At 40.1% G+C, this 14,088-nt stretch overlaps 1 protein-coding gene across 2 annotated transcripts in view; it reads left to right on the top strand.

Moving 5' to 3' along the window:
* Positions 1 to 14,088, top strand: part of AR (androgen receptor) — a 188,653-nt gene that overhangs the window by 171,571 nt on the left and 2,994 nt on the right. For both annotated transcript variants that reach the window (XR_002770933.1, XM_003801310.2), the window contains exons 4-5: positions 3,466 to 3,753; positions 9,711 to 9,855. Coding sequence is in view for 1 of the 2 variants with exons in the window: in XM_003801310.2 (XP_003801358.1) it covers positions 3,466 to 3,753; positions 9,711 to 9,855 (433 nt within the window). In the remaining variant the exon portion in view is untranslated. The remainder of the gene's footprint in view (positions 1 to 3,465; positions 3,754 to 9,710; positions 9,856 to 14,088) is intronic.

Here is a 14,088-nt window from a genome sequence, read left to right as displayed (position 1 = left end):
AATGATGGCTAAGGTCTAAATTCAATTTTGGAATATAAGAGTTTCAAGAATATTTTGAAATCTTTTATGAATACGTTCTAGGGGTGTGTGTGCACATTCACATTTGCTCACCTGGTGGGAAATATAGCATTTATTATAGTTTGTCAGAGTACCAACTATTCTCCTATACACATGCATAAACACCCCTGCCGTATTACCTATGTAGACCCTGAAGGTATTTGTTGCTCTCATCTGATAAGATGATTTCTAAGAACCCTTCCTGTTTTGTCATGCTGGGAATCTTAAGCCATTCTAGTGTGCCAAATCTATTTTAGCTTGGGAAGATGACAGGAGTATTGTCATAGCTTCCTAACACGTTATTCTGTATTTGATGCTAGTTACTGGAGTTTGTAGTCAATGGAGAAGAAAGGAAGCAGAAAGGATATAACTCTAGCCTTGCTCCTTAAGTCTGTTTTTAGGCTAAACATAGGGTGCAAAACTTCAGACTCCTTGTAGAGGCAACATGATATAGTAAAAAGAACATGGGCCTTGTAGTCAACAGGCCCATTTCAGATTATTGTGTTCTCTTTCTTGATAGCTGTGTTACCTCAGTTTACTCATTTGCAAAACATGGATAAGAAACATCCTTAATCTCCTAAAATCACTGTGGAATTAAATAATGTAATGTGTTCATGAAATGAGGCATGTGGAAGGCCTTGAAAAAAATAGTAGTTCCCTTTATTTCTCTTAGTTACCTCATCCATAGGGCTAATTATACCTCTCTCCTATTGCAAGTTGGAAAGAGGACTAAATGGTTTGGCAACTCCTAAGCTCAAAACCAGAAAGCACCTGTGATAGGGAAGGTGGAATCATCCCATAGGAACCTCATCAGGGGAGCAGATTCTGTAGGCACTACTATTCTATAGAACTGTGTCCAAGAACCCATGTTCACAATAGGTTCACTAGATGACAAAATACTGTGGGCCTCTAGCCCTGAGCTTGGCCCCAGACATACCTTCCACCCTATGCCCTTGGTAGGGAGTGGCAGTTGGAAGTGGGTTTCTATATCTCCTTATTACTGGGTGTGCCTAAACCCTGCAGAAATGATTGTTGGACAAGGTTATCTTGCACTGAGGATTGGTTTTCCAGGTTTCTCTCTTATTTTTCCCTGAGTTCTTCTTTATGTTCCTCTTGCACCATTAACCCTACCATTCTTCTCTTCCCTACCTAAGTTGTTGATCCAAACATGTAATCCATTCTTATAGTTATTTACTGAGTGACACTATGAATGGAGTTTGCATTGCACCACTTATTTTTCTAATTAGAGCTGAAAGTCAGTTCCAGATATTTGTATTTCTCTGCAGAAGACAGAAGCAGATGAGTAATAGGCTTTGTTGTATTTATCCATCTAAATTGAACAATCAATTTCTCTGTTTTATACCTTTTTATTATAATTATTTTTAAAAGATTGCAGATAAAGTGGTTTATGGTCCTCACAGTGCAACCGCCTATATTAGACCTCAGAGTTATGACCTTTTCAATTATTTCTGTCATTATAAATGCTAGGGAAAATAGCACAAAATTTAAACATCAAGATGCCCAAAAACCTCAAAATTATGTATATGTGAACATGTAGGGAGGATTGTTCTTAAAGTTTTGAGTTCCAGATTACTGTGGTTGTTTTTAAAAATGTTATTTATACCATTATTTGTAATGGCTGCCTTCTACCATGATTTCCAGTTTACAGACAGATAGTAGAGACAGAGACATTCTGTCATTTTTTTGATACTATTGGGGATGTCAACCCTTCACCTCCCTCCTCCCCTTTGCTAAAAAGAAGAAAATGCCTTACAGTGCATCTTCAACTATGATTCTAACAGTATTTGAGACTGTTCATAGTGTTCAGTAGAAAATGGGACACCAGAAAATTCCCGTTCAGTAAGCCTAAATTTGGTAGTATGAAGATGGAAGGGATGGATCTTTAGGATTACTTTTTTTTTTAAACCGAATTACCATATGATGCTTGAATTCTTAACCATTATGCATCTAGTCTCTATTCATTTTTAGTGACATTAGTGCCTGGCAACCATTCCATCTTCAGAGAGCTTTAACTATCAAAATGTGTGTGTGTGTGTGCGTGAGTGAATGCACATTTAGAGAAAAAGAGAGAGAACACTAAAAGCTAAGTTACTGTACTTTCTGGTACCCAAAGGAATCCAAAGAAAAGTCTGGTTCTTTTCACCAGATATGCCTTTCTATTCTCTTCCTCTAGCCATCTGCTAGACATGCTAAACATTGACACATGTACATCTCCCCTTTGCTCTACAGCAATAAGTATTTGTCTATGATAAAGCCCAAATACTCTAATATGATATACATGGCCCTATCTTTATTTTCAACCCCATAAATAGCCATTCTACCCATATATACAATATACACTTTAGCCACACTGGTCTGTAGTTGTTTCCTTAAACATTCATCAGTGCTTTTGTTTATGCACTTTCACCCACCTCTTTCCTGGCAAAGTTTTCATTGATCTTCAAACTTTTGGTCAAGTGCCACCTTCTTTATAAAGTATGTTTCACCAGCACCTATGCAGGGACAATATTTTTTTTTTTTACAGTGTTTGGCTGGGGCTGGGTTTGAACCCACCACCTCCAGCATATGGGGCCAGCACCCTACTCCTTGAGCCATAGGTGCCACCCAGGGACAATATTGTTTTTCTCTTTTGTTGATGTTTCCATTGTAACATTTACCGATTTGACATTTTCTAGAATTATTTATGGGCATTTATTTCTCCTCTACTAAAGTAGGTCACCCAGAAGCAACAGTCTAACATTGGATATCTATTGAATGAATGAATGCATCATGAATGTATTATTAGTAAATGAGTTAATTGAAAGGCTCAGGTATGAATACTGAAGGCAAAGCCAAATCCAAAGATACATTAGATTGGTCTGGCACAGGGATCAGGAGAAAGCAAGATACTAAAGTTCGGTTTTAGGCTCAGTTCCTGTGGCTCAAGCGGCTAAGGTGCCAGCCACATATACTTGAGCTGGTAGGTTTGAATATAGCCCTAGCCCACCAAACAATGATGGCTGCAACCAAAAAATAGTCAAGCATTATGGCAGGCATATATAGTCCCAGCTACTTGGGAGGAGGAGACAGGAGAATCGCTTGAACCCAGGAGGTGGAGGTTTCTGTGAGCTGTCATTTTGTGGCACTCTACCCAAGGCAACAGCTTTAGACTCTATCTCAAATTAAATAAATAAATAAAGTTTGGTTTTAGCAGAGATTTGGGATGATGAATCATTCACTCATTCGCTCACATTGAATGAGCATTCTTCCTTAAGGAAGCTAGAGTCTGTGACCAAGGAGGATGAATATCTTTATTTTCTTAGCTTAGGCAGTTTTTCCATCAGGGTAACTGCACTGTGTATTTTTGGCTATTGATGATAAATTTAAGTTTCTTTTTCTGCCTAATAGCCCGGAAGCTGAAGAAACTTGGCAATCTGAAACTACAGGAAGAAGGGGAGGCTTCCAGTGCCACCAGCCCCACTGAGGAGCCAAGCCAGAAACTGACAGTGTCACACATTGAAGGCTACGAATGTCAGCCGATCTTTCTGAATGTTCTGGAAGCCATTGAGCCAGGCGTGGTCTGTGCTGGACATGACAACAACCAGCCTGACTCTTTTGCAGCCTTGCTCTCTAGCCTCAATGAATTGGGTGAGAGACAGCTTGTTCACGTGGTCAAGTGGGCCAAGGCCTTGCCTGGTAAGAAAAAGAAAAGTGGGGGCATGGGACAAAGGAGACCATTTAGTGAATGCTCCTATGGGCCAGGCAACATGTCAGGTGCTATCCTTCCCATTAACTTTGGTATAATCCTTACTTTAAACATAAGAGAATTGAGATGCAGAAAGTAAAAAGTGTTTCATATGGCTCTTATTGTTGTCATGTTTTTGTGTTCAACCCACAGACAAGGTCAGCAAAATTTCCCATAATCACAAAATCATACCCACATATGCCTTAGGATGCTTTTCTATATATGCCCAACAGACTCACCCCGAAGATAATCTTGAAACTGGCTGATATTCTGTCTTCAGTATAAACTTCAGGTGGTATGGTAGAAAGAATATGAGATTGGGAGTCAGAATATGGGTTCTTAGCTGTACTGGTAATTTATTGTGTGATTCCCTTCCCCTTCTGGTTCTCAGTTTCTGTATCTGTAAAGAGTGATTTAGACTTCATTAATGGCTTTCAAATTTTGCTTCAAAGAATGCTTAGTGTTCTTTAAACTACCTTAGGAATCATCATAAGAGGAAAGGTCAGGTGACAGTAAGAGAATTGCTAAGTGTTTATTTAACTTCTGGTTGAATACCTCCAGTGATGAGGAATTCACTTCCTTCCTAAACCACCAGTTGTTTAAACAAGTCTGATTATTAAAATACTACAGCTCAAGGAAGACACAGAGATTCTCTATCCAAGAATTTATGGACTATCCTTTAGCAGCCAACAGCTTTAAGTTCTCAAAAGCATTCTACATAGATACAGTGGAGCTGGTTGATTTAAAGCCAGTCTGTGACCTAGGCCTGATCAGATTAGCCTCTCTTCCTCACTATCCTAGGGAAGCCCCAGGTCACTTTTGGGCTCCAAAGAATACAATTTGAAAACAAGTGAAGCATATACTCTTTAAACATTCTCCTAATCCTTATTATATTATTCAAAGATTCTTTTAAAATATTAGCAAACATGGGCAGTGCCTGTGGCTCAGGGAGTAGGTTGTTGGTCCCATATACCAAGGGTGGCAGGTTCAAACCCGGCCTCAGCCAAAACTGCAACAACAACAACAACAAAATATTAGCAAACAAACCTCCTCTTGTAGAGTCAAAGATTAACCTGCCTTCCAATAATAATTGCATTCAAGTGAACAGAGCAGTTTTATATGTATACCTGATTTGATCCTCATAAGAATCTGACAAAATATGGGTTCTTTCCTTATTTTAGAGAAGAAAACACTGAATCTCTGGGAAGTGGTGTGATTGGCCTATAGTTGCATAGCCAACAGATAGCAGAAAAAGAATTTGAACTCAGGTTCTTTCTAATTCCAAATCCCCTCTTAACTTTACTCCACCTGTAGTTTGTAGCCTTCTGCAATTCTGTAGCCCTAGGTATTACAGTGAAAGTCCAAGACCTCATCAAAGGCCACTTGGGTCATATTGTGGACTTGCTACATTTGAAGACATTGTATGTTGGCCATCAGTGCTTATTTTGTTTGTCTGTTTGTTTGTTTGGGATAAAATCTCTCTGTTGCTCAGGCTGGAGTACAGTGACCTCATCATAGCCCATTGTAACCTCAAACTCATGGGCTCCAATGATCTTTCTGCCTTAGCCTCCCAAGTAACTGTGACTAGAGGCATGTGCCACCATGCCCAGCTAATTTTCTTTTTTATAAATATAAATAAAAATTATAAATAATTTTCTTTTATAAATACTTTTTTCCATGTTGTCCAGGTGGGTCTTGAACCTAGGCTCAAACAGTCCTCCCATGTCTGCTTCCCAAAGTGCGAGGATTACAGACATAAGCCACTTCACCCAGTCAAGCCCAATTGTTATATTTTCAACTCACAAGGCCCAATTGCAGCTCTAACCATACCTATAGGCTTTCCAGATACAGAAGCTGAGGTTGACTATCCAATATGATTACTGAGAAGGAGTCCCATGGGCTCTAACTGGATATTCAGTGTGCCAAAACAGAGGGTTCCCACAAAGAATAAAAACCAAAAAAGAAAAAAGAGAAAGTTATTTTAATTCTTACCCATTTTTCAGCAGGATTTCTTGATATCATGTGTTTGACAGAGATTCAAAGTTTAATCTCTCCAGTTTTCAAACACTTGTCTCATTTTATAGGATACAAATACTTTTAATATATGTGATTACACTGAATCCTCACAACAGTCCTATGAATCATAGGGACTATTATTTCCATTACATGACAATGTTCAAAGAGGCTAACTATCTTGCTTCATTTGATCACTTAACAAAAGGAGCCAGGACTTGGGTTCAGACCCACTAGTTTCTAATTTAGTGGTCTTGACAACAGCCATACAAATCATCATGGCAGAATTTGTATGAGTGGGAACACTGACTTTCCTCAGTTCAACCCCCAGGATGGGAAACAGTTTTTTTTTGCATTAACAAGTCTACAAGCTGATAGCTGATTCACTGTCCTGTTTGCCATAGTAAATTATCTCTGACCCTAAGTCATTTAAAAGAATATCTTGAAGGAAAGCCAGTTGTCATATTTATATTATCAAAAATCATCTACTAGTTTAGGTAATTTACTCATTCAATAGATTGAGCTTCTGACCTGTATGAAGCACTGTGCTAGGCACTTAGTACGAAGAAGTTTGTTGTAAGTTTTCTGTGATAGTAATGATATATGGAAATTGATTAGTAGGGTACCTGGCAAATTAAAAATGATAACTGTTCATTGGGGGAAAATGAGTAGATTGTGTATGAACAGTATATTTAGAATCAAATGTATCTGGTTTGGTATCCTAGCTATGCACTAGTTGTGTGACCTTGAGCAAATAACATGTCTTCTTTGGGCTTCTGTTACCTCATTTGCAGAGATGATAGTACAATCACTACCTTGCAAATTGTTATCAAAAAAGATATTATGCATAAAGAGCACCTTGTACAGTAGCCGAAATATTGTAGATGCTCTATAAATGGTGACTCATTGTTATGTGGCTTGAGTACTAAGCCACTGCTTTCACTGAGCTCAATTTAAGCTCCCACTGACTTTGCTGACAAGCTCCTTCATGTTGCCAAAGGCTGAAATGCCTTCTTTGAAGACTTTGCCTGGCAGATGTACTAAAGCCACAAAGATTTCCAAACTGGGCTTTCTTTGAGACTGTTCTCCCAGACTAGACACAGGTCTACAGGTATCCCCTGAAGATTGCTAAAAAAAAAAAAAAAAAAAAAAAAAAGTCATGTCAATTAGATTCTAATGAGAAAACAGTCTCAAAGAAACTGTCTCTGCTCCATAACCTATTTGGTATATTTCAAAACCTGAGAACAACTCCTCTGTATTTCTCTTAAATAATCTAAGATGGTGTCAAATAGGTGTTGTATAAATTCATGCCTTAAGGAAACCTGTAGGGCTCAGGCTATTATTTTCTCAAGTCTTCCCTCAATAACCTTGCAAGCTACTACGAAGGCTGAGAATTAAAGAACAGAGTTAGGTATTACAATTAGATCAGACCTATAGGAAAATTAGCTGGCCACATCCATCACAGGTGCACAGTCTTGAGTGCTAAGCAGCTCTCACTAAGGAGTGTGTATTAATATTACAGCCAAACTAAACTTTCCCTTTTCTCTCCTCTTTGTTACTTTCCTGGCATCTCAGGGAGGGAAGAAAACATTGGTATGAATACTTTCCTTGATTCTGTACACAACAATCCTCATCCCTCTATACACTCTCACATACTCCACCAGAAGATAAAGGATCACCATCCAAAGATTTTCCTTGCTCCCCACTGCCTCCTACTCCAGAGGTTCAGGATTCAAACTCCTGGGCCTTTTCACCATGAGTTCCTTGGGAGCTGTGTGCTTGGACCCTACTTATTGTCTCCTACTGGGTATATCAGTCTTAGACATTCTTTGCTACAGAAGGTCTCCAAGCAGGAAATACACTGGCATCTGAGGCTTCGGGCAGTCTGTCAGCATGTCAGTACAGTGAAAATTAGAGGCACTGGGCTGGAAGCTAAGATTGCAGCCAAGGGTGGTTTGTGCTATGAGGACCCTGATGTCTGGGACACTTGTGACCTAAAAGAAAAGGAAAGGGAAACGGGGCTGTGTAGGGTAGGCAGGAACCAACCCAGAAAAATGATGTGTCTGGGTAGTGTAGACTTCAGACCTGAGCCTATGGCTGAAGAGAGCTGGTGACCTTGATGGTTCCTGAACTGTGACCATTAGCAGTAAAGTGGAAAAAACACCCACAAAGAGATCATAACACCTAAGTTCTAGTCCTCATTTGGCCACATGTAGATATATGACTTTGGGCAAGTTAGTTAACTTCCCTGGCCCTCAGATTCCTTGCTGGTAAAGTAAGTGTCACATCACCCTTTCTCTGGGGCTGTGAGGGTTAAATGAGGTCACCAATAGGAAGGTGAGTAGATTGATAAAAATTTGAGGAAACATTCCTTATGAAGTATAACAAGACAAAATTTCAAATAATTCTAGATTTAATGGGCAGAAGAAAAAGGGGGTGCTAATAGGGATGAGTTCTGAGGTGATGCCTTATAACTTTAAGTATCCAACTGTTTTAAAACCTCCAGGAGAACATAGCCATATTTGTTCTACCTGTGTGTTACTGGGAACCTCTGTACTTAATGGGAGGTAATTTAGAGATCACCTGATTCCCATTTCACAAAGTGGAAAAAATTGAAGGCCCTTAGCCCACTTGCTTAATGTTTTTCAAATGCCTGCTCAAATACCTAAACAGTGCTATGTACTAGGAAGGCAAAGATAAATAAAAAGATACAACTCCAATTCTCAAGAAGCTGAGAGAGAGAGAGGAGTGAGAGAGAGAGAGAGAGACCAATGTTGTATAATGAGTGCTGTAGTTTGGGTGGGGCTATCAAGGTAAAAGAATCATTACGCTCTCTGCTTGGGAGAGTTGGAAAAGGCTTCACAGAGTAAAGACTTGGAAGATGATTAGGTTTTTAATAGACGGAAGGTGTTCCATCTCATGGAAGGCCTGAGATAGGGAATTCACTCTATGCAAAAGCAACTGCCTGTGTAAAGATAGCACAGCTATAGAGGCATCTGAAAGCATGATGTGTTCAGAAAATTGTATGTATATCAGAATAGCTGGGACTAAATTATGAGAAAGCTAGTGGCAAGAAATTAGTCTAGGGAAATAGGCCATAAAGGACCTGTTTTTGTATAATAATAGCAGTAAGGTGAGGACAGCAGTAGGGTAGGAAACTAGCAGGGTCAGGGTACCTGTTGAACAGAAAATATTGGAAAAGTATGGGACAGAAAAGTGGGAGAGATAAAAGAGAGCACAAGGGAGTGGCTGTCAAGGCATGCCCCCAAAAGCTAATATGTAAGAATATCCCTATCCAGGGTTGTTTAGAAGAGCCAAATCAGACTATATCTAGAAATGAGCTTTGTAAAGTAAAAAGTTCTGTTCATGTGGGAAGAATGATTATTAAACTGTATCTTCAGAAAGGTGGAATGATCAAGAGCCCAGGCTTTGGAGCATGGGCTTGGCTTTGGAATTTGGTCTGTCTAGCCATATGATCTTGGACATGTTCTTCACTTTTATTGTTTCCCAGAATAAGGATAATAATTGTACCTACTTTATTCACTGTTGTGCGAGTTAAATGAGGTAATATAGTAAAGTGCTTAGAAAAGAGCTCACTCATTGTAAGCTATTAGTGTTAGTAGGTGTTAGATTAGTTTTCTTTTCCAACTGGCAATGCCCCTTTTGCCTCCATTATCTCATTTGAGCAGCTCAGTAAAGTTGGAGGGTCAAGGAATAGTATCCTCATTGTACAGTTTGTTCTTTTCCCTTGACCATCAGTGGCCCACTCTGATTGTTCATGGGCTTCCGGGGGCCTGCCTGAGTGCCAGAGAGTCCCAGCCTAACAGAGACCCAGGCTTAGTTCAGCATATCAGTGCCCAGACTGACCACTGTCTCTGCCCCTTCTTCTCCGCAGGATTCCGCAATTTGCATGTGGATGACCAGATGGCAGTCATTCAGTACTCATGGATGGGGCTAATGGTGTTTGCCATGGGCTGGCGATCATTCACCAACGTCAACTCTAGGATGCTCTATTTTGCCCCTGATCTTGTTTTCAATGAGTAAGTGCTCCTGGGCTCAGACCTCACTTAAATACAGTAGCCTGGCCAGACCTGGTTGGTGGTGATAGAGATGGGGGGTGACAGTAAAGGTTAGTTCATTTGACCTATAGGTGTGGCAGTGGATGCCCCAGCTAGCCAGCCCAGTCTGAGGTGGCTTTACCTTGGCTAGGAAGCCAACTTGTGGGAGGCAAGGGGGTTGGCACTGAGGCAATTCCTTTCCCATCCAAGACCTAAACCTGGTATATTGGTTGTTCTTCTGATGTGCTCTGCAGCTTATCTCAGAACTGCATGTAAAGGTCGTTTCCTCTTCACTCAGGGAAACATAAGGAAGGGGCAGAGACTCTGGTTGTGAGGACTTACATTCGTTCCTTTAGTCCATTTGTTATCACTGAGGGCTACTATCAGTCACCATTTATTGAGCAATTTCTTTGTGCCAGGGCTATGCTATTTTCAAAATCCTTTCTCATTGAGTCCTCATGGTGACCTGACCCCCCATTTTTCAAGATTATTCTGTTTGTTTTTTATGGATGGAGAAAGTCAGCCTCAGCAAAATAAATTGACTCATCCAAAGTCACATAGCTAGTGCATGTCAGAGGCAAAAATCAAATGCATGTATGTCTCTACTAGCTCTTCTCCTGCCTCATGGTGCTAACTGATCAAGAGGAGAAGCCTTACCATTCTCTGGCTGTGTCATTCTCTGAGCCCTGCCCTTTCACTTCTATTAAATAGGTTTAATTAATACCTGTACTGCCACAAGCTCTATTTATCCTTTATGAATTTGGCCAAGGGCTCAAGTTTTAGAATTGCATAGTTCTCCATTAAGATCTCTGTTCTATTATTTTCTACATCATCATCCTTGGACAGGACCCTTTACATCCCTGACCCTCAATTTCCTCCACTGTCAGTTATAATAGAACCTTCATAAATGGTTTCTTATGATAGCTAATTGTGAACTGGTGAATGTGGAGCAAAAGAAATCCCTTTCTGATTTGCCCTTTTTCTAATAGTGAAACTCTTCTGAGTTAGAGGACTTCTCTGTATCTGCCATTTAAGGTCCTGCAATGGCACTGTGAATGGACCTGGTCAGAAAAATCTTCCCAAGGACCTTCATCTAGTCTCACCACAAGAATACTTTTAGTCATAGCAGGAATTGACCTTCTTTCCCCTCCAGCTCTCTAACCTAGAGGAACCTTAAAATAAAATTTACGGACTAGTGGTTCTTTCCAGTACAGAAGTGCTATGCAAGGGAGAGTGAGCGTCCCCAGCTGCCCTCTTCCAATCTAACCAGCCTGATAGCCAGAAGCTAAGAATAGCCACTGGGATTTTGACATGACCTGCTTTGTGGCATCCAGACTGCCAAAGAGTTGCTTACGATGCCATCTTCTGGATGAGGGCTTAAAAAAACCCTAACTCCCATATCCCATCTCCAATCCCCTCCTATCCTTGAGTGATTGACTCAACTCCATGAACACCTGCTCCACCTTCCCCTGAGACCTTTGGAACTTTGCAAGGTGATAACTGGTTATTTTTAAAATCCCCATTTCCTTCTGTACCTCTGAGTAAGCATATGACAACCCCCATCTCATTTACCTGGCCTAGTCCCATCCATTTCATCAAAAGATGCCACAGGTCTCTCCACAGAGACAGGGCCCAAGAACCACCAATTCCCAGAGCTCCTGAAACAATAAGCCCTCCCCTCCCCTTATAAGAATCCACTATGTTAGAGCTCTCAGAGTCCCTACAAACATCTAGACCAGTGCTTGTGAACATAGATGCTATTGATATTTTAGTAAGAATAATTTTCATTGTGTGAGACATTCCTACATATTGGAGTATATTAAGCATCCCTGATACCTGCTCACTAAATACAAAATAAGATTCTAGTCACTCTGACAGCCTAAACTGCCCACACACATTTCTAATGCCCACTGAGGACATAGTACCCTCCAGTCAAGAGCCACTAATTATTGCTAGCATCCTCAAGGTACTAATGAGAAGACTGAGATGCAAAGAGGGAGATAGAGACTTTTAGAAGCTAGGCCAACCCATTTTCTTTTTTAAAAATTTCAGATTAATATGAGCTATGAGGGTACAATGATCAAGTTACATTGTTTGTGTTTGTTAGGTATAGTTCAAGTGGTAGTTGAACCCTTGACCCAGAGGGTGCACTGTATACTCTTAATTTGTACCTATTAAGTGAAAGCTTACCAATCCATCCCTCTCACCTTTCCATCTTCCCCTTTACCCCCATTTGATTTAATTGCATTTTTTTCTCCTGTAGGAATGTAGTTGTTAATCTACTGGCTTCATATTAGTATTGAATATGTTATATATATATTTTTTACATTCTTGTGATATTTTAGTAAGAAGAATATTCTTCAACTCCATTCAGGTTAATATAAAAGATATAAAGTCTACATCCTTTTATGGCTGAATAGTACTCCATGGTATACATTATACCATAGTTTACTAATCCATTCATGGGTTGATGGACAGTTGGGTTTTTTCCTACCTCTTAGTGATTGTGAATTGAGCTGTAATGAACAATCTAATGCAAATTTACTTATGGTAAAATGATATTTTTTCCTTTCTGGATAGATACCTAGTAATGGTAGTGCAGGATCAGATGAAAGGTTTACTGTTAGTTCTTTGAGGATTCTCCATACTTCTTTCCTTAAAGGCTGTATTAGTTTGCAATCCTACCAGCAGTGTAAAAGTATTCCTTTCTCCCAACATCCAGAAGATATTTGCATGCTAGGAATCTGACAGAGCACTGGTAACTAGAATCTATAGAGAACTGAAACTAGTCAACAGGACCAAACAGTCCCATTTATAAGTGGGCAAGAGACATGAACATAACCTCTCTGAAGAAGACAGACAAATGGCCAACAAACACATGGAAAAAAAATGCTTATTGTCCTAATCATCAGAGAAATACAAATAATAACCACCCTGATATATCATTTAACCCCAGTGAGAATAGCCCACATCACAAAGTCTCAAAGCAGCAGATGCCAGTGTGGGTTTGGAAAGAAGCCAATCCATTTTTTGATCTCTCTGACACCAAACCTTGTCATCAATCCTGTTTTATTTCTTTCTATCTTTTTGGAGAGTACATGCTGTGAAGATAATGGGCTTGAACCTTACCCATGTGACCTTGGGAAAATTTCTGAGTTTTTCTGAGCCTCAAATATCATCTGTAGTATGGTGAATAATATCATAATAGCACCTACATGTCATTCACTGAATACTTACTATGTATTAGGTAGGCACTGTGCTCAGTGTTTTCTAACCTTCATTTTCCCTCTTATCTATTCTTGTTTATTCCCACCTACCCCACACCTGCTCTCCTCCTCAATTCCATTCCTGCTCCTCTTTTTCTACGCTCCACTCTCTTCTCCCTTTCCTTCAACTCTCTCCTATTCTTTTTGCCCTTTCTCCTCATTTCTTGTTTCTATCCCTCTTTGAATTACTCCTCTTTCCTTTTCCCCTTCTTTTCCCTCTATTCTCCACCTTCTCTGTCCCTGGGGCCTGCTGCAATGTTACAGGAATCCTCTATGATTTCAATGGTAAAAAGAGTAGATGTTGTCATCAACAGAGAGTTGAAGTCAAATGCAGACTGGAGCAAGGCCAGGCCACAGAGTCAGCAGGTCTTACTCAAAAATTCTCTAGGATTAAAGAGCTTGGAGCAACACTGTTCTGGTCAATTGACTTGTGATACTATCTAAGCACTTCCTCTTTCTAGTTGGGCTTCAGCCTGAGTTGAATAATTCTACACCATCTCTACCCCTTTCCCTCTTTCTCCAGGACACCCAAGATCTCTCTGAGATAGGGTGCTGAGCCTCCATGCAGACAATACTAGGCATTCTCAGCCTGTGGACTAGGGTAGTGGCTTGGAGACCAAAATGTCACAGCACAGCCTTTGGACTCCATCTGAGAGGTCTTGTTCTCACCACTTAAATTGGTGTCAAATTTCCTTTCTTTTCTCCGCATACTACACAGTAAATTTCTGTCTTATACATGTGCTTGTGCTTGTATTTTTGAATCAAGCACACACTTGATTTCTGAAGTGCTAAAAACCAGAAGGCCTAGTTGTGGAAGGATGCTATGTTGTCTCTTAGAGGCATGCAATGGCCAGTCATGGAATCAAGAAGGTTTCTTCCCCCTAAGAAGCTGCCCAAGCCTTGGCACTTCCACATATAATTTATAGATGATAATATGATGATATATTAA

Source organism: Otolemur garnettii, unplaced genomic scaffold, assembly GCF_000181295.1.
Source record: "Otolemur garnettii isolate 467f Iridium unplaced genomic scaffold, OtoGar3 scaffold00206, whole genome shotgun sequence".
In the NCBI taxonomy this organism is placed as follows: domain Eukaryota; kingdom Metazoa; phylum Chordata; class Mammalia; order Primates; family Galagidae; genus Otolemur; species Otolemur garnettii.
This window is presented reverse-complemented; position numbering and strand designations above follow the sequence as displayed.